The following is a 27,420-nucleotide window of genomic DNA, read 5'->3' on the forward strand; positions in this document are numbered from 1 at the left end:
GCGCATTGACCCATGAATTAACTAAATGAGATTGGTTGAGATTTATCACAGATTAGTCCAAGCATTTTAGGACCCGTAAACTCCTATCATTAACTCAATTTGTCACAGAGAGTCAGGGAGGTATTTTTGTCAGAGTTTTGGTTGCCGTCAGTTTATTGGTGTGGTAATCTGGAACACCTTGTCTGAAAATGTAGTGGAGGCAGAATTGATAGAAACATTCATAAAGGGTCAGATATTTGGAAAGGATAGCTTTATGTTATGAGACAAGAACAAGGTATTCAAACTTTTTAAATATCTCTTTCAATGCAAAAAAACAAAGTGCCAGATGAACTCAGTGGGTCAGGCAGCATTAGTGGAGAGAAATGGACAGATGACATTTCAAGTCTAGACTCTTCTTCAGACTGAAATTAGCTAATTCGTGGGTCAATGAGCTTACATCTCTGAGTCTCCTTACACCTTATCCTGTGTTAGTAACACCTGCTAAAGTAGACAAATTGGAAGACAAGATATTGAGCATTGAACCTGATCTTGTAAACCAGATGGTTCTGGAAATAACCAGCACGCCAAGTCCATTTCCCTCCACAGATGCTGCCTGAACTTCATTCAGCAGTTTGTATTTTGCTCAGGATTCCAGCATCTGCGGACTCTCATGTCTCCAACTCTTTCAAAGATCTGGCATAAACATGATGGGACAAAGAGTTATCTCCTGCGATGTACGATTCACTGATTCTTGTTATTTTACTTCTAGTAAGACACGATGGAAGGGGCAGATAGTGGTGTGTGGGATGTAAGGGTGCACATTAAAACTAGACCTGCAGATAGTTGAGGTGTAGACTGCGTGCCACTGTTGAAGTATTGGTGAGTCGCTATCTTGTGTTAAATTTACTGGACAAATGGCTGAAGCTGGTTGATCACCATGAAGGTCATGGACGGGGGATATCCACGAGGTTAAGGTCTTTAAGTTCAACAAGGTATGAATGAATGAATGAATGAATGAATGAATGAATGAATAAGTTTATTGGCCAAGTATGCAGATACAAGGAATGTGCCTTGGTGCTCCGCTCACAAATGACAACACAAACATACAGTTAACAATTAAGAATAAAGCAAAAAACACATCAAAACAATAGGGATACACTATTACGGTCTAAACGTGTGGGTGAAAATAAACCAGAGCAAAAAAGAGACTACAGACTTTGGTTATTGAGGAGAACTATCACTCGTGGAAAAAAACTGTTTTTATGTCTGGCTGTGGCTGCTTTGACAGTCTGGAGTTGCCTTCCAGAGGGAAGTGCTTCGAAGAGTTTGTGGCCAGGGTGAGAGGGGTCAGAGATGTTCTTGCCCGCTCGCTTCCTGGCCCTTGCCGCATACAGTTCGTCAATGGGGGAAAGGTTGCAGCCAACAACCTTCTCAGCTGTGAAACATATATTGTGCCGGAAGGAACTGCAGGTGATGGTTTACACCGAATGTAGACACAAAATGCTGGAGTAACTCAGCGGGTCAGGCAGCATCTCTGGATAAAAGGAATAGGTGACGTTTCGGGTCGAGACCTTTCCTCAGACATTGTGCACAACTTCAGAACAACTCTGGTGAAAGATGATCAACCTGAAACATTAAAATGTCCTTCTCCCCCAAACACTGCCTCCCTGATTGATTATTCCAGCTTCTTGGAATCTTTCTCCAGAATAATTTTGTACATTCAGTGTTTTCAATGTCCTGGTGATAATGTGTGATGTAAACATGCTTTTAAGGAAAATTAAAAGGAGGCTTTTAGAACACTTTGCCACAAATTAAACTTTATGCAAATTTTACTTTGTACTTTGAATTCAATTGAAGAGAAAAACTGCTACTAAGTAGATCATGGCACAAATCTCAAAGTTAACAGGAGATGGTACAACTGAGCAAGTTCACAGACTCTGAAAGTCATGGTTAAATAAGTAAGATAATGCAGTAAAAAATAATAACAGATTCTGGAACAGAAACAGTGAATACGTAGCAGGTCGGGAAGCATCTGTGCAGAAAGAAACAGAGTTAACCTTTCAAGTCAACGATTTACAATAATCGTATATTTTTAAAGTTACAAAGAGAGTGTAAGAGGCTGGGAGAGCAAAGGGAATGCTTGTGATGAAGGGGAGAGACTGAACGACAGCAGTAGTGCTGTTCGCTGAGAGGCAACCAAGGTGTATTAGCTACAGCTTGCTTTAGTTTAGACATCTAGAATGGCAACTGGCCCTTCAGGACGACCGAGTCCACTCCAACCTATTCACACTACTTCTAGGTTATCCAGTTTTCCTATCCACTGCCTACACACCTGGGGCAATTTACAGAAGACAATTAACCAACCCACCCACACGTCCTTGGGATGTGGGAGGGAGCCCATGCTTTCACAGGCAGGACATGCAAACTCCACCCAGACAGCGCCCAAGGTCAGGATTGAACCCAGTCCTCTGGCACTGTGAGGCAGCAGCTCCACTAGCTGCACCACTGTGCCGCCCCTGATTTGTCTGATGGAGATACAAGTAAGAGAGGAGTGAGAATGCATGAAGAGCATGTACAAAATAAAACCGATAAACAACGCTAGAACAGTGAGGTAAGAACCACTGGAGGATCCAAACACTGCCGATGAAACATAAAATGGGAAATGTTTGAAATATTCAATATTTGTGCAGAGAGACACGGAGATAACAGGGAGATAACTTTGTCAATGTTTTAAGTTGATGACGTTTTAACGTTTCTGATGACGTTTTGTCAGAGTATATAGAGTATACTATATACTCTATATATAGAATATATTTATTCACAAAATGCTGGAGTAACTCAGCAGGTCAGGCAGCATCTCGGGAGAGAAGGAATGGGCAACGTTTCGGGTCGAGACCCATCTTCAGACTGAAGAAGGGTCTCGACCTGAAACGTCGCCCATTCCTTCTCTCCCGAGATGCTGCCTGACCTGCTGAGTTACTCCAGCATTTTGTGAATAAATACCTTCGATTTGTACCAGCATCTGCAGTTATTTTCTTATACTATATATAGAGTATCTCAGTGTCTCTGAGGATCCTTCATTGCTTCTACTCTGGGGCTGTAGAGAGCATCCTGTCCGGCAACATTACAGTCTGGTTTGGGAACAGCTCTGCCCAGGACAGGATGGCCCTGCAGAGAGTAGTGCGTTCGGCAGAATGCACCATGGGAACTACACTCGTCCCCCTGCAGGACCTATACATCAGGAGGTGCAGATCCAGAGCAAGCAAGATCATGAGGGACCCCTGCCACCCCAGCAACGGACTGTTCCAGATGCTACGGTCAGGCAAATGCCTCCGCTGTCACGCTGTGAAAACGGAGAGGATGAGATGGAGTTTCTTCCCACAGGCCATCAGGACTGTCAACTTTTATAACTCCAGAGACTAAATTTTTGTCTACACTATAGAGAGAGAGGGTATATATAGTATATATATATACTATATACTATATATAACGGTATATATAGTTATACACCGTGGAAACAGGCCATTTGGGAAGTCTGGTGAGAGCAGGCACACGGCAGGGTTCTGGGGAGTGTTGTACAGCAGAGGGGTCTTGGAGTGCAAGTACATAGTTCCTTGAAAGTGGTATCACTAGTAGATAGGGGAGTCAATAAGGCTTTCAGCACATTGGTCTTCACCAGTCAGAGTTTTGAGTATAGAAGTAGGGAGGTCATGTTACAATTGTACATGACATTGGTGAAGTCACCCTGTTATAGGAATTGTGTTGTTAAGCTGCAAAAGGTGCAGAGAATATTTAAGAGGACATTGCCAGGACTTGAGGGCCTGAGCTACAGGGAGAGGTTAAGGAACAATCCAACAGGTTCATGGATAGAAGATAGACACAAAATGCTGGAGTAACTCAGTGGGTCAGGCAGAAGGAATGGGTGACGTTTCGGGTCGAGATCCTTCTACAGTCTGAAGTAATTCCTCTCCAGAGATGCTGCCTGTCCCGCTGAGTTACTCCAGCATTTTGTGTCTACCTTTGGTATAAACCAGCATCTGCAGTTCCTTCCTACACAGGTACATGGATAGGTTAGGTTTGGAGGAATATGGGCCAAATGCAGGCAGGTAGGACTAATGCAGATGGGGCAAGTTGGGTTGAAGGGCCTGTTTCCACACTGTATGAATCTATGACGATGACACTAGTTAAAATGGGGCAATCTACAGAGTGCAATTAACCTACACACCCGCACATCTTTGGGATATGGGAGAAAACCAGTGCACCTCGAAGAAACCTGCGCAGTCACAGGGAGAAAGTGGAAACTCCACACAGCTCAAGATTGAATCCGTGCTGTGAGGCAGCAGCTCTACCAGCTGAGCCCCTGTGCTACTCTGTGCTGTCATTTGTGTCATGAGATTACATTCCCAGCATCTTCCAAATAAGTTGAGCCCTGCTCGTCTTGCCTTAGCATTCCTCAATTGTCTCTGTCTAGTTACTGCTTTACATGGAGATGCAGAGACCTGAGTGGTATATTAGGCTATCCTGATGTTGTCAGTGAATGTTCATGTGAAAACATTTCCAGCACGGATTGCCGGATTGCAATGTGGATAGAAGGCCTGCCTGACTTTTGCTCACTGTAGCCTGGGGGATATTGTGATGGCCTTACTGCAATACTAGATAAGAATGGCAAATTTGGAGGAGAGCTGGAATTAAAATTGCAATGCTCCTCGTTCTTTTGCATATCAGTAGCCCACTCCGCAATGAGCCGCTGGAACAGCCTGAAGCATAAACAAGACTACGCACGCAACATTGCACACATGTGCACACCAGTGTATCAATGTTTAAAAGGGATATACACAACGTTTTAGTGAGTGGAATGGAACTTGCAGGTAATATTGTGTATTGACTATTGTCTATTGTCTATTGTCTATATTCTAATGGTTTCATCTTATTTTAATTTAGTTTCATTTATTATCGTCACGAGTACCGAGGTATAGTGAGAAGCTTCTTGTTGCGTGCTATCCAGTCAAAGAAAGGACTACACGTGATTACCATCAAGCCGACCACAGTGGACAGATAAAAGATAAAGGGTACCACATTTAGTGCAAGTTAAAGTCCAATGAAGTTTGATAAAAAATAGTTTAAAGGTCTCCAATGAGGTAGATGGAAGGTCAGGGCCGATGAGAGGACGCTTGCTTGATAACAGCCGGGAAGAAACTGTCCCTGAACCTGGAGGTGTGCATTTTTAAACTTCTAGTACCGCGTGCCTGATGGGATAGGGGAGAAGAGGGAGTGACCAGGGTGAGACTGGTCCTTGATTATGCTGGTGGCCTTGCCGAAGCAGTGTGAAGTGTAGATGGAGTCAATAGAAGGGAGGTTGGTTTGCCTCATGGTTTGGGCCACATCCACAACTCTCTCCAATTTCTTGCGGTCTTCGATAAAGTTATTCCAAAACCCATGCTATGGTGCATCCCGATAAAATGCTTTCTACAGCGCATCGACAGAAGTTGGTGATGGTTGTTGGGGACATGCCGAACCTTCTAAGCCTTCTAGTGGAGTAGAGGCTTGGTGCACACCTGTTTGAGCACACATTTACTTTACTTTCACATGCTGAATGCCATCCTTCGAAAAGCTTCTTACTTATATTATTGCCCATTATGCCTCCTGGCATGTCGGGCAACAACGAAGGCCCTCCACTCCTGGCCCAGTAGTGTTGATTCCTTCAGTTGTTGTTTCCGTAACATATTCGTTTTACGAGGCGGGGTTGTTAGCCCTGTGCTCAACCCCCAACTTGGAGGACTAGTGGATCGCTCTTCGTCTCGTCTCTACCCTTCGACCTGTCCAGCATGGGAAACCCTAACAGACGAATCTCCCACTGGCATAGCTCTAGGGGTCACTGAGACACACAAGCTCTCCGACCACAACAAGGACCCAACGGGAGCTTCGAAAAGCTTACTTCTTATCAATTAATATATCCTTCAGTGGAAAAGAGAGCAGTGTTTTTTGAAAACGTTTTGCCAAGTCCTGTGATAAACGTGTCACATTATCGCAGGATTTTAACGAGGCACGTCGAGCATAAATTTGGTTCGAACAAATTTTTAATCATTCTTCTCCATTGCCACTTCTTAAAAGTGCTTAGATCACTTGTTCCAGTGAGGAGAAGGGACAAGGATGGCAAGGTAAGAGAACCTTGGATGTCAAGGAAGGTTGTAAATCTGGTCAAAGAGGAAAATAAAGCACGGGTTTCAAAGGTTGACATCAGACATGAGTTATATAACAAAAGCAGAAAGGACGTCAAGCAGGGAATTAGGAGGGACAAAAGGGGGCCATGAAATATCCTTGGTAAGCAGGATTAAAGAAAATCCCAAGGAATTTTAAAGCCAAGAGGACAATTAGGGAGAGGGAAGGACCACTCAAGGATAAACACGAACATTTATGCATGGTGTCAGAGGATGCAGGAGAGGTAAAAGTGAATACTTTGTATCTGTATTTACCAAGGAGAAGGACATGGAGGATAGTGAGATCAATGTGGAGTATAATATACAAGGGCATTTTGGAATCAAGAAGGAAGTGGTGTTCTGTCTCTTGAAGAACATTAAAGTGGATAAGTCCCCAGGACCTGAAGGTTATTGAGAGTGGCAAGTGAAGAGATTGATGAGGGAGGGGGGGGGGGGGCTTGATGAAGATATTTATCCTCTCTAGCCACAAGCAAGGTACTCAGTATTGCAGTGCTAATCGTTTAGGTGCCGGAGCTGTCACTGGTGCCGGAGCGGCTGCTATTAAATTCCCCCCTGGTTAAAATTCCCCGCTGTTTATTTCGGCTTTTTTTTTACAGAGTTGCCGGAGCGGCGCTCCGGTGAGCTCCACCAGCACTGCACCCCTGAAGGGACTGGAGGACTGAAGATGGTGTTTCTTTGCTTAAGGAGAAAAATAGGGATATTCCAAGAAATAGGCCAGTGAGCCTCACATCAGTGATCGGGAAACTATTGGAGAGAATTCTTTGGGATAGGAGTTGCTCAAATTTGGAATAGAATGTAAGTAACAGTGTGACTGTCCATAATTTCATACTAATTATGGACAGTCAGCAATGCTTTGTCCAGGGCAGGCCGTGTCTTGCAAACTTGATTGAGGGTAATTGGTGAGGTTAGGGTGGTGGATGATGTCTACATGGACTTAGATGGGGTGGAGACACAAGAGACTATAAACCCTGTAATCTTGAGTAAAAAACAAAGTGCTGTAGAAAGTCAATTAGTCAGGCACTTCTATAGAGGGGAATGGACACAAAATATTGTCTTCTACTTATTTCTTTACCCAGATGCTGCTTGACCCGCTGAATTCTGGACTTTAGTAAGGCATTGAAAAGATCCCTCATGGTAAGATGATCCAGAAGATTAAGATGCATGGGACTCACAGTAACCTGGTGGTTTGGATTCTGAATTATCTTATATATAGAAGACAAAAGGCAGTGGTGGAAGGGTGTTATTCTAGCCGGAGGTCTATGACCACTGGTGTTCTGCAGGGATCAGTGCTGGGACCTCTATTGTTTGTGATATATATAAATGACTTGGACGTAAATGTATAGGGAGGAACTGCAGATGCTGGTTTAAACCAAATCCCTCCCCCACCCAAGTCGCACCAGGTTCTCGTTCCCACCTAGCAAACAGCTAACAATGGCCTGTTTCCTTTATCATAGTTACTTTTTTGCATATCTTTCATTCATTTGTTTTATATCTCTCTACATCACTGTCTATATCTCTCCTATCCCTTTCACCTGACTAGTCTGAAGAAGGGTCTTGACCCAAAACGTCACCCATTCTTTCTCTCCAGAGATGTTGCCTGTCCACTGAGTTACTCCAGCATTTTGTGTCTTTGGAGGTAAATGTAGATGAGTTAGTTAGTAAGTTTTATGACAATATAAAATCAGTGGAGTTGCTGACAGTGGAGAAGGTTTCAAAGGATGCAGGTGGATGTAGGTCAGATATGGGTGGAGAAATTACAGATGGAGTTTAATCCGAGCAAGTGTGAGGTGTTGCAGGAGAAAGTATACAGTTAATGACAGGAAGCTTAAAATCATTGATGTATTGAGGGATCTTGGGATCTTGGGATCCAAATCCATGGTTCCCTGAAAATAAGTAACACAAGCAGATAGAGTGCTAAGGGGGAATGGTATGCTTGCCTTTATCGGTCACGGGAGTGAGTATACGTTTTGGGAAGATAGACACAAAAAGCTGGAGTAACTCAGCGAACAGGCAGCATCACTGGAGAAGAGGAATGGGTGACTTTTCGGGTAGAAACCCTTCTTCAGACCGTCTCGACCCGAAACACCACCCATTCCTTCTCCCCAGAGATGCCGCCTGTCCCGCTGAGTTACTCCGACTTTTTGCGTCTATCGTTGGTTTAAACCAGCATCTGCACTGAAAAAGTCTGGTCTACCCCAACAGCTGCTGACGACCTTCTACCGCTGCACCATCGAGAGCATCCTAACGCATGGCATCCCTGTGTGGTACCTCAGCTGCACGGAGGCAGAAAGGAAAGCTCTACAGCGGGTAGTCCATAGAGCTCAGAGGGCCATCGGAACACAGCTACCAGACTTAGAGGGCATCTACAACACACGATGCCTCAAAAAAGCCACCAGCATCCACAAAGACTCTTCACACCCCTGCAACAGTCTGTTCGAACTCCTTCCATCGGGCAGACGATACAAGGCCTTCTACGCCCGCACCTCCAGACTCAGGAACAGCTTCATCCCCAGGGCCATAGCTGCTATGAACCGGTCCTGCTGAGCCAGATGGCCACAACGCATAGATCAACTTGCACTTTACCCTGTCCAAAACTGTTACAACTGTTTCATTTCGTTGGGTTGCTGCTGTCTAAATTACTTAAATTATTGCATCGTATGGGAGGCGCATTCCCAATCTCGTTGTACCCCTGGGTACAATGACAATAAAGATATATTGTATTGTATTGTATTGTATTGCAGTTCCTTCTTACACTTAAATTTTGGGAAGTCATGTTGCAGCTTGATAGAACTCTGATTTGGCTGCACTTGGAGTATTGTCTCCAGATCTGGTCACCTAATTACAGGGTGAGCCTTTGGTGAGGGTGCAAAAGAGGTTTCCCAAGATGCTGCCTGGATTATAAGATATTAACTGCAAGGAGAGTTTGGACAAACATGGTTTGTTTTCCATGGAGTGTCAGGGGCTGAAGGGAGACCTGATAGAAGTTTATAAAATTATGACAGGCATAGATAGGGTAGACAGTTAGAACTTTTCTCCCGCAGGTGGAAATGTCAAATACTGGAGGTCATAGTTTTAATTTGGGAGGGAGATGTTTAAACGAGATAAATTGGGCAAGATTATTACACAGAGTGGTAGGTGCCTGGAACACACCTCCAGGGGTAGTGGGGAGGGGGGGGAGCAGATGCGATAGTGGTGCTTAAGAGGTTTTGACATCATGTTTGGCACAGGCATTGTCGCTGATGGGCCTGTTCTTGTGCTGAAATATTCTATGTTCTATGTTAGTAAACAAATAAGCTACAATTACGACTTTTAAAAGACATTTGGACAGATATATGGATAGGAAGGTTTAGAGTACTATGGGTCAAATGCAGACAAATGCAACGATCCCAAAATGCTAACTGGATTGGCATTGATGAAATGTGCTTAAGGGCCCGTTTCCAAGCTGTACAGCTCCAGGACTTTACGACTCCATGAGATTGATGACAAATGGAGGTACAATATTGCATAATTGGACAATTTATGACCTAAGTACTGTGTATTTTTAGTGGAAACAAATTCCCTCGAACCATGCTACATTCTAGGCTTTTACAGAGGGAACTTACAATGTTGAGTCTGGATTTGTATACATCCCAGACAGGGTCGGAGCAGTTCCAGCAATCCGAAGGTTTTATGATGTCCGTGGCCGTAATTAGCTTCTTTTTAGTTTAGTATAGTTTAGTTTATTGTCATATGCACCAAAATACAGTGAAACACTGTTGTTGAATGCTAACCAGCCAGCGGAAAGACAATACATGATTACAATCAAGCCACTCGCAGTGTACAGATACATGATAAAGAAAATAATGTTTAGTGCAATGTAAAGGCAGTAAAAGTCCAATCAGAGATAGTCTAAGGGTCACAGATGAGGGAAATAGTAGTTTAGGTCCAGATCCAGAGTTTCAATGTCAAGAGTTGAAAGCTGTACTCAAATTCGTCAGAATTTTTTGGTCAAAACCGCTAGAGGAAATCAGTGGGTCAGGCAGCATGCATTGTACATTGAGCAGATTTTATTCCAGATGTATTTAAATATTTTAACGAAAACTCCACAGCTGCCAAAGTGGCATTTGAACAATTCCTCTGCACTATGAACTCCAATGCTACAGTGTCTACACGTTCCAATTCCTCTTGTGCAGTCAGAAGTTGGCGACCTACAGTCATAAGGTCAGAAGATCATAAGTGATGGGAGCAGATTCGGCCCGTCAAGTCTACTCCGCCATTCAATCATGGCTGATCTATCTCTCCCCCCTAACCCCATTCTCCTGCCTTCTCCCCATAACCCCTGACTCCCATACTGATCAAGAATCTATCTATCTCCGCCTTAAAAATATCCGTTGACGGCCTCCACAGCCTTCTGCGGCAAAGAATTCCACAGATTCACCGCCCTCTGACTAAAGAACTTCCTCCTCATCTCCTTCCTAAAGGAACAGTATTTGTGATCTCTCACTTTACAAACGCGGAAAGCCCCATTTCTAACCTGTGCTTGTGATATTTTCATGAAGGATGGGAGCAAGATTTGATTGCACACCAATATTTTCACAATTCCATTATCTTCTTCTTTGTAATCCACTGACATTCAATAATGAGAAACAATTTTCATTTCCATGGCATCATTAACTTCGGGTAAGGTCCAAAAATTCACATTATTAAACAAACTTTACTACTGAAGATATGCGAATTGTGAGGCTAGAGAAACAAATGTAGGTGGAAGGGAACAGGGAGAGGAGAAATAGGTGCAAAGTGGGGCACAGGGGAGAAGGTGCAGGGGTAAAAGAAGGGGGATAGTATCTGGAGGAAGAAGGGAGAGAAGGAGGGCTTTGTAGTTACCTAAAATTGGAGAATTCAATACAGTTGGGTTGTATGCTACGCAAGTGAAATATCAAGTGTTGTTCATCCAGTGTGCGTGTGGCCTCACTCTGTTAATGAAGGAGGCCCAGAGCAGAAAGGCCAGCATGGGAATGGGAAGAGGTGTTGAAATGGTTAGCAAACAGGAGATCCAGAAGGCCTAGGCAGACTGAGCACATGTTTGGCGAAATGGTCGCCGAGTCTACACTTGGTCTCGCCTAAGTGCAGATGGCCACAACAGGAACAGCGGATGCATTAGATGAGGTTAGAGGAGGTGCACATGAACCTCTATCCTCTGGAAGGACTGGTGGGTCCCTGGATGGTGGTACGGGAGGAGGTAAAGGGACAGGTTTTACATCTTCTGTGGTTGCAGTGGAATGTCCCTGGTGAGGGGGTGGGAAGAGATGAGCGAACCAAGGAGTTGCAGAAGGAGCAGTCTCCGTGGAAAGCAGAAAGGGGTGGGGATAGGAAGATGTGATTGGTGCTGGCATCAGGTTGGAGGTGACGGAAAGGTTGGAAGATGACGTGTTGGATGCGGAGACTGGTGGGGTGAAAGTTGAGGAGAACTCTGTCCTTGTTGCATCTGAGGGGAAGGGACCAAATGCAGAACTACGGACACAGAGGAGATGCGGGTGAGGGATCCATCTGTGACAGCAAGGGGGAAACCACGTTTACTAAAGAATGAGAACGTCTTGGTTGTCCTAGAATGGAAAGCCTCATCTTGGGAGCAGATGTGGCAGCGATGGAGAAATTGAGCGTCGCGGATAGTGCCTTTGCAAGTGTGAGGAAGTGTAGTCTGAATAACTGTGCGTAGGTTTGTAGTAGATGTCAGGTTAAATTGGCACATGTACTGTCAACAGAGCAATGACATTTTTATTTGTAGTTGCATGAAGATTCCAAAGTGGCAGTGACCTGCACAATTTTAAATTTGCCATCCTTTGTTAAGTTTACATGTGTCCTTAACACTACGAGATGAAAACATGGCCATGTATAATCTCTCATTTAAAAAAACGTTATTGGTGGTATGTCTGTACACCTGCCTGACCAAGGGTAGCCTCACCCTCACCATTACCCATCCCCTTACCATTTGCAAAGTGGAATAGCGCGTGCCAATAACACTGGCTAACATGTCTGTTAAAATGGATAAAGAAAAATGTAAACACCCTCATGAAATATTCACACCTTACTACATCAGGTATCCTTTAAATAGAAATAACTCTTAGATTATTGCTTTGCTTAACTCCAATCCAATGGGATTAGAGCAGTGTTTATGTTATTTATCATCGTGCAGTCCCTTCCTAAAAATCCTGTTGTTTGCTTGCAGCCAAATCGAGATATTTAATTATCTTTTCAGTGCACAGTTAGTCCATGTTTTAAAAAAAAATATCACAGAGTCCAATCCGTGAAGCGGTGTAGTGTTGGTTCAGGTTTTGTGGTTGTCCCTACTCTCTTCTCTTTCCACACCCCCCCCCTCCCTCTCTCTCTCTCTCTCTCTCTCTCTCTGGGCTGGCAATGCTTGTTTACTCGGTACAGCCAGAAGAAGTTTGCGTTTGGTCTGTTGGTTCGAGGCTTTTCGATACCGCTTGGTCGTCCGTCTTTTTTTGTTTTGGTGTCGCTTAACCTACCTTAGTGGGAAAAAAAAAAATCTCAATTCATTTTTGTTAAAGAAGCACACGAAAGAAAGAAAAGGAAAAAAAAAAAACAACCCATAAAAAGAGACGTTGTTGAGAACAAAAATATTGGGAGAAAACAATCACTTTGGAATGTGTTGAAGCCAAAGGGAAGAAGAGACCTTCAAGGATTTTATGGCATTGTTGATCAATTTTGCGCCTGGTGTTCTGATAATTTATTAAATATTTTGAATTATTTTTTTCCTTTCGTGAATTGGGGGACTTGTGCTGATTTTTTTTTTTCGTGTGGGGAACCTGCAATATTAACAACAACAAAAAAGAACGCAGGAAGCCAAAGGAAAATCAAGTTTGGATCATCTTGGAAAGGATTTTGTGGCTGATTGATTTTCTCAACAGATTGGATTTTTTCCCCCTTCCTCTTCTCAGGACCTGGTAAATGTGACAGGAGAGAAGAAAAGAAGAAAAAAAAAAAAACACCCCAAACAATTGCATCTTGTTGCAATGATATCATCCGGTTAAAAGGAAATTACAACTAAAAACAGTGGAGTTTGAGGATGAAATAAAAGCAAAGGAAATGAGGGTTTTCTTGAACTGGGCAGTGAAGCCTCAACCTTTGCAACTCAAATGTGATTTTCAGAGAAGATCTTGTCTTTGAAGGGGGAAACAAAAGATTGGAGAAAGATTCAGCCGTGGTGGAAGAAATAATCCTGCAAAGAAATAAGAGGAGAAAAAGCTGTAAAATCTCTTAACAAACTCCCTCAAAAAAAGACTGGAGAATAAGGGCCGATTAATCTTCTTTTCCTTCTCTCTCATGGACAAAGTGAAGGATTTGATCCAGTCTAACTGTCAAGATCACTTTATTTAATCTTGTGGAAAGAAGATTTTTATCTGTGTTGGGGAGAGTTTTACTTTTTATTTGCGAGATTTGAAATCAAATGATATTTTTCCTCTTTCTCCTCGATAAGTAACCTCGAAAAAATCCCCCAAAAACTCAACTTTTATTGCGGGTTGTCCTTCAACCCTGCGTTTTGTTTTGGTTTTTATTCTGTTCCATACAAGGGTTGTTTGTGTGTGTGGGAGTTAATTTTGAAACAGGAAGATTTCAGACCCAGAATGGGAATAAAGACTTTGATATTAACCTCGGTGACTCTCTTCATTCTGGTCAACACTGGCCCAACAGAATCAAAAAGTAAGTATTAGCTTAAAAACACAATTTTTAAAATATTTTTGTAAAGAAAGCTTTACCACTTCGCATTCAGGAGGATTTAACGCTAATTTTGATAAGGTGCGTTTCTTTTCTTTACTGTTTAAATGTGTGGAAACATTTCTTACCTTGTTTATTTCCAAAAATTGCAACTTGAGGCCTAATATGCACCCGAAAGCCTGTGACTCGATTAGAAGGGTAAAGGCGGCAGCTCACCCTTCTTGGGCGAACCTAAAACCGAGAGCCGAGGATTTGGCAACGTTTGGGCCCAGGGTCTTGAAAGCGTCGTCAAAGTAATAAACCTAGCCTTTACTTTTGCAGTCTGAAGAGGTTTTTAATGCAAATAGATGAGACTGGTATTGTTCGGCTTTTTAACAAAGTATTTAAAATATTACCAATAAAAAGAACAGGGCAAATGCAGGTTGTTTAGAGAAATCTTACAAATTAAATTTTAATTGTTTGGGATTAGTTGCAAAAGAGAATGGATTTGCTATTGGAACAATAATTTTCTAACATTGGGAAATAATATAACTGTACAGTTCCTTGTTTGCTCCTTATTGCACAATTGTGTAAATACGTTGGTTGTAAAGAAATCTACACATGTTAAGATGTTTACTTCCAGATGCAGCATTTTATGTTTTTGTTGTAGAATGGTGGTACTCTGAACTGTTCGGTTGAATTTGGATGGGTTGAGCATAAGAGCATGACTGTGTTCCATAGTTTTGAAGGATCAAGTTCACCTTTCCCCCACCTAATTTCCAGTGAAGATCTAGAAAAATAATATCAAGATCAGACTCGCTATAGAAATCTGATCAAAACATAGGAAAGACACAGAGTGCTGGAGTAACTCAGTGGGTCAGGCAGCATCTCTGGAGAACGTGGATAGGTGACGTTTCGAGTCGGGACCCTTCTTCAGACAAACCTTGCAACAAGAGAGGGCAAAAATTGAAAAGAGACACAAAGCACTCAAAACATTGTAATCCACTGAAATACCCTGGGATTCCATATGTCGTCAAAGGGGATTTTCTTTTTCACGTTACTGTCATACAGCTTCTCATGAAGGCGGGAGTAGACAACACCTGCAATCTCGTGTGAAAGAAAAAGAAGGGTTCTGGCCCAAAACGTTGCCAATTCTTGTCCCCCAGAGATGCTGTCTGACCTGCTGAGTTAATCCAGCATTGCCTTTTTTTGTAAGCCAGCATCTGCAGTCCCTTCTGTCTCCATCTTCTATTGCTCTTTGGTTTTCATATTGTATAACATGTTATCTGATTTCCCTTACCAGTAGTACTGCTTGCTTTAAAACAATTTTCAAGGTAAAGATGTAGGTTTATTATTGTCACCTACACCAAGATACAGTAAAAAACTTTGTTTTGAATGCTATCCATGCAAATCATACCACATGTGAGTACATTGGGTAGTACAAAAGAGAAAATAAACAGTGCGGATTTTAGTGTTTCAGTTACCAAGAAATTAAAATAAAGTGTAAGAGGCACAATGAGGGAGATTGGAAGATCGGGTATTTATCCTTGGCATATGAGAGGTCAATTTGAGAGTCTGATAACAATGGGAAGAATATGCTCTTGGATCTGGTGGTATGTTCTTTCAAGCTTTTGTACCTTCTGCCCGATGGGAAGGGGCCAGTCGCTTTCCATGGATTCACTGTCATGAAGGACGACCTGATGTCTGTCCATGTGGTGCAGTGGTAGAGTTGCTGCCTTCCAGCGTCAGAGACCCGGGTTCGATCCTGACTACGGGTGCTGTCTGTCCGGGGTCTGTGCGTTCTCCCTGTGATCTGCGTGGGTTTTCTCTGGGTGCTCCGGTTTCCTCCCACACTCCAAAGACGTACAGGATTGTAGGTTAATTTGGTTGGTAAAATTGTAAGTTGTCCCTAGTGTGTAGGATAGTGCTAATGTAAGGAGATAGCTGGTTGTCGTGATGGGCCGACAGGCCTATTTCTGCACTGTATCTCTAAACTAAACTGGACTCAATATGGAGTCATGTAGGAGCTCCACTGTCTCCTCGGGCCAGCACTGTACAATTTTCTGTACTGGATCCTTGTGCTTCAGTTTCTGCCTGTAAGCAGGGAGTAGGGGCACAGCCTGATGGGCAGATTTTCCAAAATGCCTTTAGGGAATGGATTAGGTGGCGCCTTGGTTGTGTAGCAATGGTCGAGACCTTTGGGTCTTTGGTGGGACAGGATATGTGTTAATAGTATTTTGATATTGAGGTGGGCCTGGGTGAAGTCACTGGCTAAGATGATTAGGACCTCGGGCTACTTTGGTTCAAGGCTGCTGGTAGCAGTGTATAGTACATGCAGTGCAAGATTCATGTCTACATGGGGTGGGATGCAAGCTGCAACTTGGGTAGTAGATTCCCACAATAGATTGTAAGGATGGAACTTCACCATTGGATATTCCAGGTCTAGGGACGAGGAACTCACAGAATCGCCATGACTGATCACTACGAGGTATTGATTAGGAAGCAGACCTCTCCAACTCTTACTTGTACTTGTGTGACCTACCCGATTTCCCTGGCTTTAATTTGCCTTAGTGTGCTGTAGTGTGCGTCGAAGGTTTACTTTTTACATGTGAGTTTTATTCTTGTGGATGAATATCACCTATGAATTTATGATGTTGTTACGAGCTGTGCTCCGCATGAATATGTTTGCCATTGAGTCATCGAGTAACGCCTCATTGGTAATGTAAATCTTATTCATAAACAAGACCCGGAACAATTTCGCTGTATACTTTTGATTTTTGATAACAAAGCCACACCCTGCTGGAGACTTTGTGAATGATATGTTCGGTTGTAACAGGGCTTTCCAGATTCTTGATCCATCCTGTAACTCCTCCTACTTTATATTTTAGAAAGATTGTTGAGGAAAACTAGAGCTGGGTTCTCTGGAAAAGTAAGAATTGGTCTGTGGATATGTATGTTACAGTGAGCATAATTGGGAAGGCAGGGAATTACCAAGGCTTAATCTGTTGGGGAAAACTGGAGCAGGAATCTCTGTAAAAGTAATGCAAAAGCCTACAAATGACATTGAAATTAATTCTCTATTTCATTCAACCCACTCTTCCCATCCATCTATTTTTTTTCAGGAACTGTGTGAAATTTACATACCTCAATTAATAGTCACTTTCAGAAATGAGCTAAGTTAATCTAACTTGGTCGCAGTAAGGACTGCTGAGAGTGGAAGAAAGTAATTGAAGACAGAAGGAACTGCAGATGCAGGAATATTGAGCAAAATATAAAGTGCAGGAAGAAATCAGCAGGTCAGGCAGCATCTGTGGAGGGTATGGGGCAGGCAACATTTCAGGTGGAACCCTGCAGACTGATGGAGTAGGTGCTGTTAATGGATGAAAAAATGATCGAATGTTATTTGTTGTTCCAACCACTGACAAGTTCACTTTGAAAATAACACGTGTAGACTTTGGGAAGTAATTGGACTAGTTTCTACTCTGATTTCTGAACTATTGTTAATATGCATGCTGACCTAAGTTTGACCTTGGACAGAAAACCCGACTGCTCAGATATTACAACACTGATCATCAGCCATTAGGAACTTAGAAGGGAAATTGAAAGTGAGTTAAATTAAAGTTTGAGGAAGCCAGATTGTTTGAGGAAGCCAGATTTAAGTTAAGACTCTTGTCAAGCTTCAAGGAGACATTGCATGCAAGAAAGATTGTTGTGGCACAATTCTCATGTAAAATGTCTGACAGAACATGGTACACGATATTGTAATTTGTGGTGAACAGCAATGAGTGAACAGTGATTCAGTCTCTCTTTTATGTGAGTAAAGGAGGAACGTTGGTCAGGCAATTGGCTTCTTCGTGTGGCACTAACTTAATGGGCTGACTGAGCCACAGCTTAATATTTCATCAATTGACGGTACCTCTTTCATCAGTGTCAAAACTTGGATTTGTGCTTAAATCCCCAGGGTATGACCTGAATTTCTTACCAGCCCCCCACACCCAATATTGTGCCTTTCAATCATTCGTATATAGCATTCTATCACCACACAACATTTAATTCGGGGAGCTCCGTGGTGAAGCAATTGTGATGGATTTTAATTCCAATCTTGGAAGCTTCAAGGCAGTTTAAAGTGTCAGCTTTCTGCGCGCGAGTCAGCAGTTTGTGATTTAATTCCCGACTATGGGATTTAACAATGTAATTTAGGCTGACAGTGCTGGAAAGTTGTGTTGTCAGAAGTAATGCCCCCTTGGACAAGTACTTGAGTTACACAGCATACAAATCAAGGAAGCTGCACAGTTGTGCAACCCACTTTGTGGATCTTTACCCTTCAAAGGAGAAGATGTCCTCTACCAGCATGGGGATAGGCACGGACTGATTCTGGATAGTCAGCGTGGATTTGTGGGTGGGAAATTGTGTCTCGCAACTCTGATGGAGTTTTTTTTGAAGGGATCATCAAGAGGATTGATGGGGGCAGGGTAGGTGGATGTTGTGTATATTGACTTCAGCGAGGCCTTTGACAAGGTCCCACACAGCAGGTTTGTCGGGAAGGTTAGATTGCCTGGAATCCAAAGTGAGCTAGCTAATTGGATTAAAATTGGTTTGGAAGAGAGAGGTGGAGGGTTACTTTCCTGATCAGAGACCTGTGACCACGTGAGTACTGCAGGGATTGGTGCTGGGCCCACTGCTATTTGTTATATGCTTTAATAATTTGGGTGACAATGTAGTTAATATTGTTAGTATATTTGCAGCTGGCCCCAAAATTGATGGTGTAGTGAAAGTGTGCAACAAAGGTAGATCAGTTGGGGCAGTGGGCCAAGGAGTGGCAAATGGAATTTAACTCTGACAAGTGAGACATGTTGCACTGTGGTCTGCCATACCAGGGCAGTCAGTGGTAGAGCCCTGGAGTGTTGCAGAACACAGAGATCTGGGGGTACATGGGCATGGTTCCCTGAAAGTGGTGAGTCAGATGGACGGTATGGTGAAGAAGGAGTTTGGTAAAAGATCCCGTAACACCTTTGAAGAAAAACTCTGCAGGTGCCTGGTTCTATTCCTTCATCTAATGTCATGGTAAAATGAATTGATTCCTCGTGATTTGAGTTTGTGCGATCTTATTGAGCTTGCGTTTTTCTTTCCTTTGTATTTGATATCAGTTCTCTTTTCATCTCCTGTTGATGGTTTGACTATTTCCAAGTATTGATTTTCTTTGCAGGCATTGTGGTGTTCTCATTCCAACAGAGGGCAGAATAATTGGAGTTCACTGATTTGTGTGCAAGGGCCTCTCAATACCCAACTTGTCACCCATCTATTACTTGCACTGTCTTTAGGGGTCCTAGGGCATACAGTTTGTGGAATACAATAGCAGACGTTCTTTGAAAAATATTTTGTGGATTAAAATTCCTGGTTTGGGAAGCAACTTCTTTCCATAGTCTTTGCTGCTCTCTTACTTTTTTTAAATTAAGCTTTTTGTGCCAAGATTTATGAATCCGTATGTCAATATTTCCCATTTAATTTTCCTTCATCACTTGTCACCTCGTACATTGCAGGTTCTGACCCACGCCTCTTTGGAGTATCGTGGGATATAAATAAACACTGTTAAATAAATGAAAGTTCTTGTCCACTATGTCTGCAGATTCGTGGAATTCAAAAGAAAAAGCATATTCATCAGGTGTCTGGTTTACGAATAAAAATATTTTATTTGTTCTTGGGCGTAGACAGTGGTAGTTCTGAGAAGATATTATTTACTACCGTTCTGGTGATGAGCTCCTGCGGACATAATGTTTAGGACCACAGGAATCTGATCCAGTGACCGTGAAGGAATGGTAATGTGGCCAAGTTAGCATGATGTATGATATGGAGATGGTGGTGATATTGTGGCTGTTACACTTATCTGTGGTGTATGATTACCCTTTTTTTCCCATGAAGTTAGTGCCATCAGTAATTTGTTTTGTGCAAGGCATTTTTAACACAATGGTATGTTGCAGGAATGCTTTCCATAGTTTACAATTGAGTTCTGAGCGCATGAGTTTGTACATGAGAGATGTTACAAATGCCTAAAACCTATCTCAGAAAATCAAGAGTAGTAGTAGCAGGACTTGAACGGCTTTGGGTGAGTAATACACGAATGTCATAGCAGCCAGCGATGCTGTCAATGGAGGAATGCAAAGGAGGCCAAAATGGGTAGTGCACAAACTACATATTGGTATGCTGCTGAATTCTTTAGCAAAGCGAAGGCCCATTTATCTATCTGTAAACAGATTGGTGAAGGAGAAATAGACGTATTCTTTGAATTCCAAATGGGCTGTGCATTTTTTAAAAGTTTTGATTTTCATTTTTAATCTATGTGAACTGATTTTTCAAATTTGTATCTAAAATTCTGTCAACTTTTGATGGAAAACTAATGAGAGTGTTTTCTTCCTAATTGGAATGCAGTACGGGGAAATGGTTTAAATATTAGTCTTGGAATGAGGCTGGTCGCAACCAGCAGAAATGTGCTAGGACATGAACAAATTTATCATCTGCTGAAGTTCCTCGATGCCTTGAATAAAATTTATACTTTCTGGGTTTAAGACTAGGGCATTTAGAAATGAGATTGTTTCAAAACCTCTGCCCATGTTATTCAGAGATTAGAAGTTTGAGCTGATGTTTAGCCATTCAAAATCTCAATGTGTTATTGCAATGATTTCCTGTTTTGAAATTGCACCATCTCTTTGAATTCTTTATATAAACTATTAACTGTTGGGTACTTCCATATTACTGAGTGAGAATTTTCTGATTTCTTTTCTCCCCTTTTATCTCTTTACTCTTCTTTCTTTTTTCTTTTCAAATTCATTGCTTGCTATATTCTTTCCCCTGTATCCTGCTATATCCTGAAACCAAAATTCACTGTCTCACATTCTATTTGAGTTTAATGTTTTCCAGCACCTAAAACTAATGAACTTTTCATCATTGCAAAGCTAGCAACCATTTACCCTATTGAGTCTGCGTTGGATCTAAAAGATCAATCCAGTTCGTCCTATCTTCTGCTCTTTCCTTGCATCTCACCAAGTGTATCTCTTCAAGTATTTATCCAATTTCCTTTTCTAAGTTATAGTTGGATTTAAGCAGTGTATAACAGATCTGTCTTTGAATTAAACACGTTCTTACTGCTTATTTCACTCACTTACGAATCACCTTAAACCTGTCCTGTTGGTGGTTATCAACATTGCCCATTAAATATTACTTTATATAAACTCTTTGTGATTTTCTTTATTTGGACACCTTTAACAATTTGCTCATTCTTTCTCTGCCTACCTTTGCTCTGAATGCATTCTTTTAAAACTTAAGCTTGGGATGGATATCTCTGACTTTGTAACTTATGTTTACTCTATTCATCCTGAGTCAGCAGACCCTGATACTTTGAGTCCACCTTCTAATAATTTACATGTTAGCCGTTACGTTGACATGCAGTGTGGTGAAAAATAGTCAACAAGATCATACCATGGTCGCTTCACCTGTTCCACTGGTTTGATTATTTTTGGGCCAGTTTCCCATACATACGTTTATGACTTCCAGCACTACTTTCCCAATTACTCTGACCCTTCCACTCTCTCAGCTGCCTGTACAGCATATGCTCTTGGGGCCAAAGAAATGTCTAGACTTTTGCCAGTGGGGAGGCTAAAACGCTGATATTTGATCGAAAATATTTGTGTATATATATATATATCACTAATTCAATATCTAATTATTGGATTTCATCCTACATTGAATAAGATTCTAGTGTAACCTTGTCATCCTATTCTACCACTTGGGATATATATCCATCTCCTTAGGTTCATCACAGTGAAGATCTTCTGCTTCCAGTAATTTAATGTAGACACAAAATGCTGGAGTAACTCAGCGGGACAGGCAGCATCTCTGGAGAGAAGGAATGGGTGACGTTTCGGGTCGAGAGCCTTCTTCAGCTCCCCCTCTGTGTCTCCTCTCTCCAGTAATTTAATGTTGTTCATTGTTTCCTCAGCCCAGCAGTTTAATACCCCTTTCATTATGGTTTGACTTCTGCCACTGTCCTACATCCTCCAAACAGTTATTTCATCTTGAATTCAGATACCTCTATGTGTACCAAGTACCGTTCATCCCTATATTTGCTAACACAAGTCGAATTCCAACTAAAAAAAAATTTAAATAAAATTTAAAAATGTAAAATAAAATATCTCATCCAATCATGTTTGTACTCCACAACCTCCTCCAGTCCTGTAATCCCACCCTTCCTTCCATTCCTGAATGCTACCTCTACCTTTCCATTCATCAGTGGATTCTGAGGTGCGGAATTCCTTTTATGACTCGTATTGAAACACTCCCAAAAGTTAATTCTTTAATCACTCTTTTTCGCCCCCTCTTCGTGTGACATTTTGGCACCTTGAGTACCCCTTTCTACTTCTTGATTTACTGTCTTTGTACTATTTAATTTAAAAACGAATTGACCCATCTTCATCATTCTTCATTGTAACATCACTGGGTCAGTAAATGTTTGTGAAGGGTGTTCTTCGTAGTGAAGGTAGTCAGTAAGTAAACATTGTTGTTTGTGAGCAAGCCTGAGCTTTAAGCATAATTCAGCTTTGTGCTTCTCTGTCAGAGCTATCCTTCAGACATGACACTTCAGTGATTTAGGTTGATTTTAATGATCCCGAGGATTTATGTTTTGAAGGTCTGGTTGTTCTCTTGTCCAGATTAAATATCTTTCAATCATCACTAGTAGTGACAACTTCAGGTCACATTTGTAAGTTGCTGTTAATATCATAAAATGTCACAAAGTTCCTTAAGACCACAGTCACTCAAGCAAAGCCACATAAAGCAAGATGCTTTACAAACCTGGTCAAAGCAATTGTTTCTAAGAAGTATCTTAAGGAGATGGAAGAGTTAGGGAGGGAAATTTATAGTTTATAATATTTAATGGCATGATCACCATTGATAGATCAAAAAATATTAGGAATATGCAAAGATCAGAATTGGAGGAATGCTGAGATTTTGGCTGGCAGTGTGGCTGGAATATAGATTGACTGTAGAAACAAGTAACTGCAGATACTATTTTTACATAAAAAGACAGTGCTGGAGTAACTCAGTGGGCCAGGCAGCATCTCTGGAGGACATGTAGGTGACGTTTTGGGTTGGGATCCTTCTTCAGACTCATTAGATTAACTGGCCACTCCGATCATTGTTTCTAGAAGCTGGCTGTGCGCAAAATTTTATTTCTTGCATAACAATGGTGATTACGTTCAAAAGCAATTTATATCAGTATAGCATGGTGAAATATTTTAATAAGTGTAGCAATTTGTTTTGTAAGTTTTGTAAGTTTTTAAATAAAGCAAACTGCTGGAGGAACTCAGCAGATCAGGCAGCATCTGTGGAGGGAAAGAACAGATGCTTAGCACTTTGTTCTTTGCATCTGCTGCCCTCTGTTTCTCCAATTGTTGTTCTTCCTTCTGGGTATTTTGGAGATTTATAACATAATACACATATTTAAACTTATGCTTAAAAGGTTTGCTGGGAATGCACATACTCAGTCTGAAGAAGGGTCTCGACCCGAAACGTCACCCATTCCTTCTCTCCCGAGATGCTGCCTGACCTGCTGAGTTACTCCATCATTTGTGAATAAATACCTTCGATTTGTACCAGCATCTGCAGTTATTTTCTTATACTAAGTCTGATAGAATAAGTGTTTATTCTAGGGTAGCTTTGCATACTATTCGGAGAGATCCAGTACCTTGAGGAGCATATCTTAAAATAAATTGTGTACGAAGTAACTGCAGATCTTGGTTTCCACCTAAGATAGACACAAAATGCTGGAGTAACTCAGCGGGTCAGGCAGGGTCTCTGGAGAAAAGGAACAGGTGACGTTTTGGGTTGATGATTGGGTAAAATAAATTGGTTTATTTAGATGCGACAAGTCTTTTGTTTGTTGGGGGAATTCATAAAACAAAAAGCCTTCATTATCGTTCCAATCAAACTTCAAGACACCCCAAAGCCCTTTGTTAATGGGCAAACATCTCCAGTTCAATCAAAGTGTCAAATGAATTGTTTCATCCAGTCAGTGAAATGACATTTAACCAACAGCTAATAACGTGCTTGCGAAATGCAGTCATGACTGTAATGTGGGAAACAAAGCAACCAATGTGCAGCTAGCAGGATTCACACAAGAAAGAAATCTGATAACAATAAGGTGATTTGTTTTTCTTGATGTTGGTTAACAGATAAATATTGTCTAGAATGACAGGGATAACTAATCTTATTTTCATCAGTGCTATTGGACCTTTTATGCTCACTCATGGGAATATATGGGGCTATATTTGTAACCTCATCTGAAAGAAAACACCTTTGAATATGTTACAGAGGAGATTCAGTCTTATTATATGTTTGTGAACCTGTTGTGGTACTTAAGTCCATTACTCTAAGGCCAGAACACCAAAACCAACCAATGCTGTTTTGAATGCCTTTTGCAGCTTTAGTTTCTATTTGTGAAGGCATCTAAACAATTGAAAGGAAAAAAATTGAATTCAATGAGGAGTGTGAAACTTGCAGCATTGATGAGTGATAAATATTCAGTCTATGTACTGTTCAATTTTAAGACATGTTTTTGCAACTCAGCTGGTTATGTTTATGTGTGTTAGGGTTCCACCCCTTGCACATAATAAACCCAGCCCATTTTTGCTGGTGTCATGTGATTTTTTTAATCAGCCATTGCTACCTTTGGCTTTTAGGGAGGATCTGAAAAATCAAACAATTTAAAAATTGAGAGACCTGAAGAAATATTTTTACAACCTGCCTACTGGTTACAGTACCCAAGCAAGGAATTTTACGACTTTAACTGATTTCAATTATATTATATTAGACATCTTGGATGTACAAAACATGAAATTTAGTGCCACAGATTGTCTGAATTTCAACCTTCATTCGGGTTAAGGGGATGGATGCTGCAAAGTACTTATATTTATTCAGCAGCCTGAGTTTAAGACCATGGGCAATAAGAGCTAAATGGCATACAACCAGATGGTTTTGCGCCTTGTTGCTTTGAGTCATTGGTCTTTAGCTGCAGTGTGTATTTGGGCAGAAGAGAAATAACTTGTTATGGAGAACAAAGCCAGTAGGTAGGTATCAGTGGCTGCAATTTCTGAGTAACAGCCTTTATTAAATCAGGATACACTTTCGCATCCTACTAGGGATACAAGGAGCAAGACTGGCTTTATGCAATCTAATACATACTGTACCAACTTTTGGAGCCCTGTAAGTTCGTCACAAGGCCTTGATCGCAAGTATTTCAAATGAATATTTTCCTCTTTGGGGAGGTCATAATTGCTTCAAGAAAAATTGATTAAATTTTGCTTTTTTCACCTTCCTTGCAGGGACTGCATTTAAATATCCTTTATTTTTATACACAAAATATTTCTTGCATTTTATCTCCATCCTCCACCTTCTCTTCTGCAAAAAATAGATTTCTCACTGTCTGAGAAATGTTTGGGGGATGGCTCTTTCGGACTTCTTTGACGTGCCTGGTTTCCTATGAAAGCCCAAGGCTACATGTGTCAGCAAGCTGCCTGTCAGCAGAGATGTTGCACAGCCCGACCTGATCCTGGACTCTGTGCACGTGTAGCTGCGATTGCCTTGTGTATGCGCTGATTTTGAAACCCTGACAAAGTGCTTTTGTATCTCTACTCTTTGTACTTTAATGTTGAAAGCTGAGATGCTCTCTGCTGAATCTTTGTTTTCTTTAAATGAAGAGTCAAAATTCACTAAAGGCTGTAATGAGGGAAAGGAAAACTGATTAAAATCAACTGTTTCCACCCACCTTGGCAAGAAAAATATCAATAAGGGAGCTGATTGAAGAAACAGTGCAATTAGCTGTCCAATGTTCACTAACCTGAAAGTAAACACTTCAGTCAGATGTCTTCCCTATAGCCAATATAGAATTCTTAGAATAGGAATAGTCTGCTTAATATGGTGCTGTGAAAAGCTACTTCTGAGCCTTGCAATGAGTCTGAGAACTCCAGTCCTTGGGATGATGCTTGGTAATATTTGGCCCACAGCGTGATTCAAAGTGTAATTAGACTGCACCATTATGGTTGCCTCGTTTATTCAGTTTAGTTTATTGTCACGTGTACCGTGGTACAATGAACAGCTTTTGTTGCGTGCTTGCCATTGTTATTATTGATTGCGATATATTTATTAGTCTATTATTGCGTCAATGGATCTGTTAAGCTGCTGCAAGTAACAATTTCACTTGCGTAGAACACAAACTCAGCAGGTCAGACAGCATCTCTGAAGGACATGGATAGGTGACGGTTTGGGTTGGGACTCTTTGGACTCTTTAAAAATTCTCTCAGAATTTCATTTATTCTGGTACATATGATAATTCAACTCTGTAGACTTGTAGTAAGTGGTACTCTGACTTTGGAAGGCACTGAGCCAAGTATTGGGAATTGTGGGAGCGGGAGGAGGAAGATGATGGAAAATAATTCTCTCCCATTCAAGTTGGCAACCCTTTGTGATTAGATATAGTTGGCCTTTGGTATAAAAATGGGTTAAGGACTAAGCTGTTTATCAATAACAATCTCTCTCTGCTATAGTTTGAGAAATTAAATTTCAAGGATTTAACCCTTAAAGGAAGGATATTCTTGCTATTGAGGGCATGCGGCATAGGTTTACTAGGTTAATTCCCGGAATGGCGGGACTGTCATATGTTGAAAGACTGGAGCGACTAGGCTTGTATACACTGGAATTTAGAAGGATGAGAGGGGATCTTATCGAAACGTATAAGATTATTAAGGGGTTGGACACGTTAGAGGCAGGAAGCATGTTCCCAATGTTGGGGGAGTCCAGAACAAGGGGCCACAGTTTAAGAATAAGGGGTAGGCCATTTAGAACTGAGATGAGGAAAAACTTTTTCAGTCAGAGTTGTGAATCTGTGGAATTCTCTGCCTCAGAAGGCAGTGGAGGCCAATTCTCTGAATGCATTCAAGAGAGAGCTAGATAGAGCTCTTAAGGATAGTGGGGTCAGGGGGTATGGGGAGAAGGCAGGAACGGGGTACTGATTGAGAATGATCAGCCATGATCACATTGAATGGCGGTGCTGGCTCGAAGGGCCGAATGGCCTCCTCCTGCACCTATTGTCTATTGTCTAAATCGCCTACACTCCCAAAATGTATCAATCATGGCATGAAGCTTGGATTGCCAGTGTCTTCCCCAGAGCTAGTGTTGTAGATTGATCTTTGCCCTCTGTAATATAGCCTTGCATGTGATCCTGCTTGCGTGCATCTTGAACTGTGTAAGTAACGCACTGAATGTATTTGAGTAGATTATATGTTGACCATTTGAGTGCTATGTTGACAAAAGATGAGAGCACATCCATGTTTAACAACCAAAAGAAAAAACCCCTATATTTATGAAACAGTCTGTGTACCTGAGGAATCTCCGCCAAGATGATTGACAACATTTTGGAGTAGTTGTTATTGGTCTGCTGTTAAATATGGACAGATTTTGCATTACAGAATTCTACAAATAA

The 27,420-nt window shown here is 41.6% G+C and overlaps 1 protein-coding gene across 2 annotated transcripts in view; it reads left to right on the plus strand.

The window, feature by feature from the left end:
- Nucleotides 1-12,652: 12,652 nt before the first annotated feature.
- The window catches only part of LOC144607150 (insulin receptor-like), a 230,399-nt gene continuing 215,631 nt past the window's right edge, over nucleotides 12,653-27,420 (plus strand). For both annotated transcript variants that reach the window (XM_078423787.1, XM_078423789.1), the window contains exon 1: nucleotides 12,653-13,898. In XM_078423787.1, the coding sequence (XP_078279913.1) occupies nucleotides 13,823-13,898 (76 nt within the window). In that variant the 5' untranslated portion in view covers nucleotides 12,653-13,822. The remainder of the gene's footprint in view (nucleotides 13,899-27,420) is intronic.

The sequence above is a fragment of the Rhinoraja longicauda genome, chromosome 28 (genome assembly GCF_053455715.1).
Source record: "Rhinoraja longicauda isolate Sanriku21f chromosome 28, sRhiLon1.1, whole genome shotgun sequence".
In the NCBI taxonomy this organism is placed as follows: domain Eukaryota; kingdom Metazoa; phylum Chordata; class Chondrichthyes; order Rajiformes; family Arhynchobatidae; genus Rhinoraja; species Rhinoraja longicauda.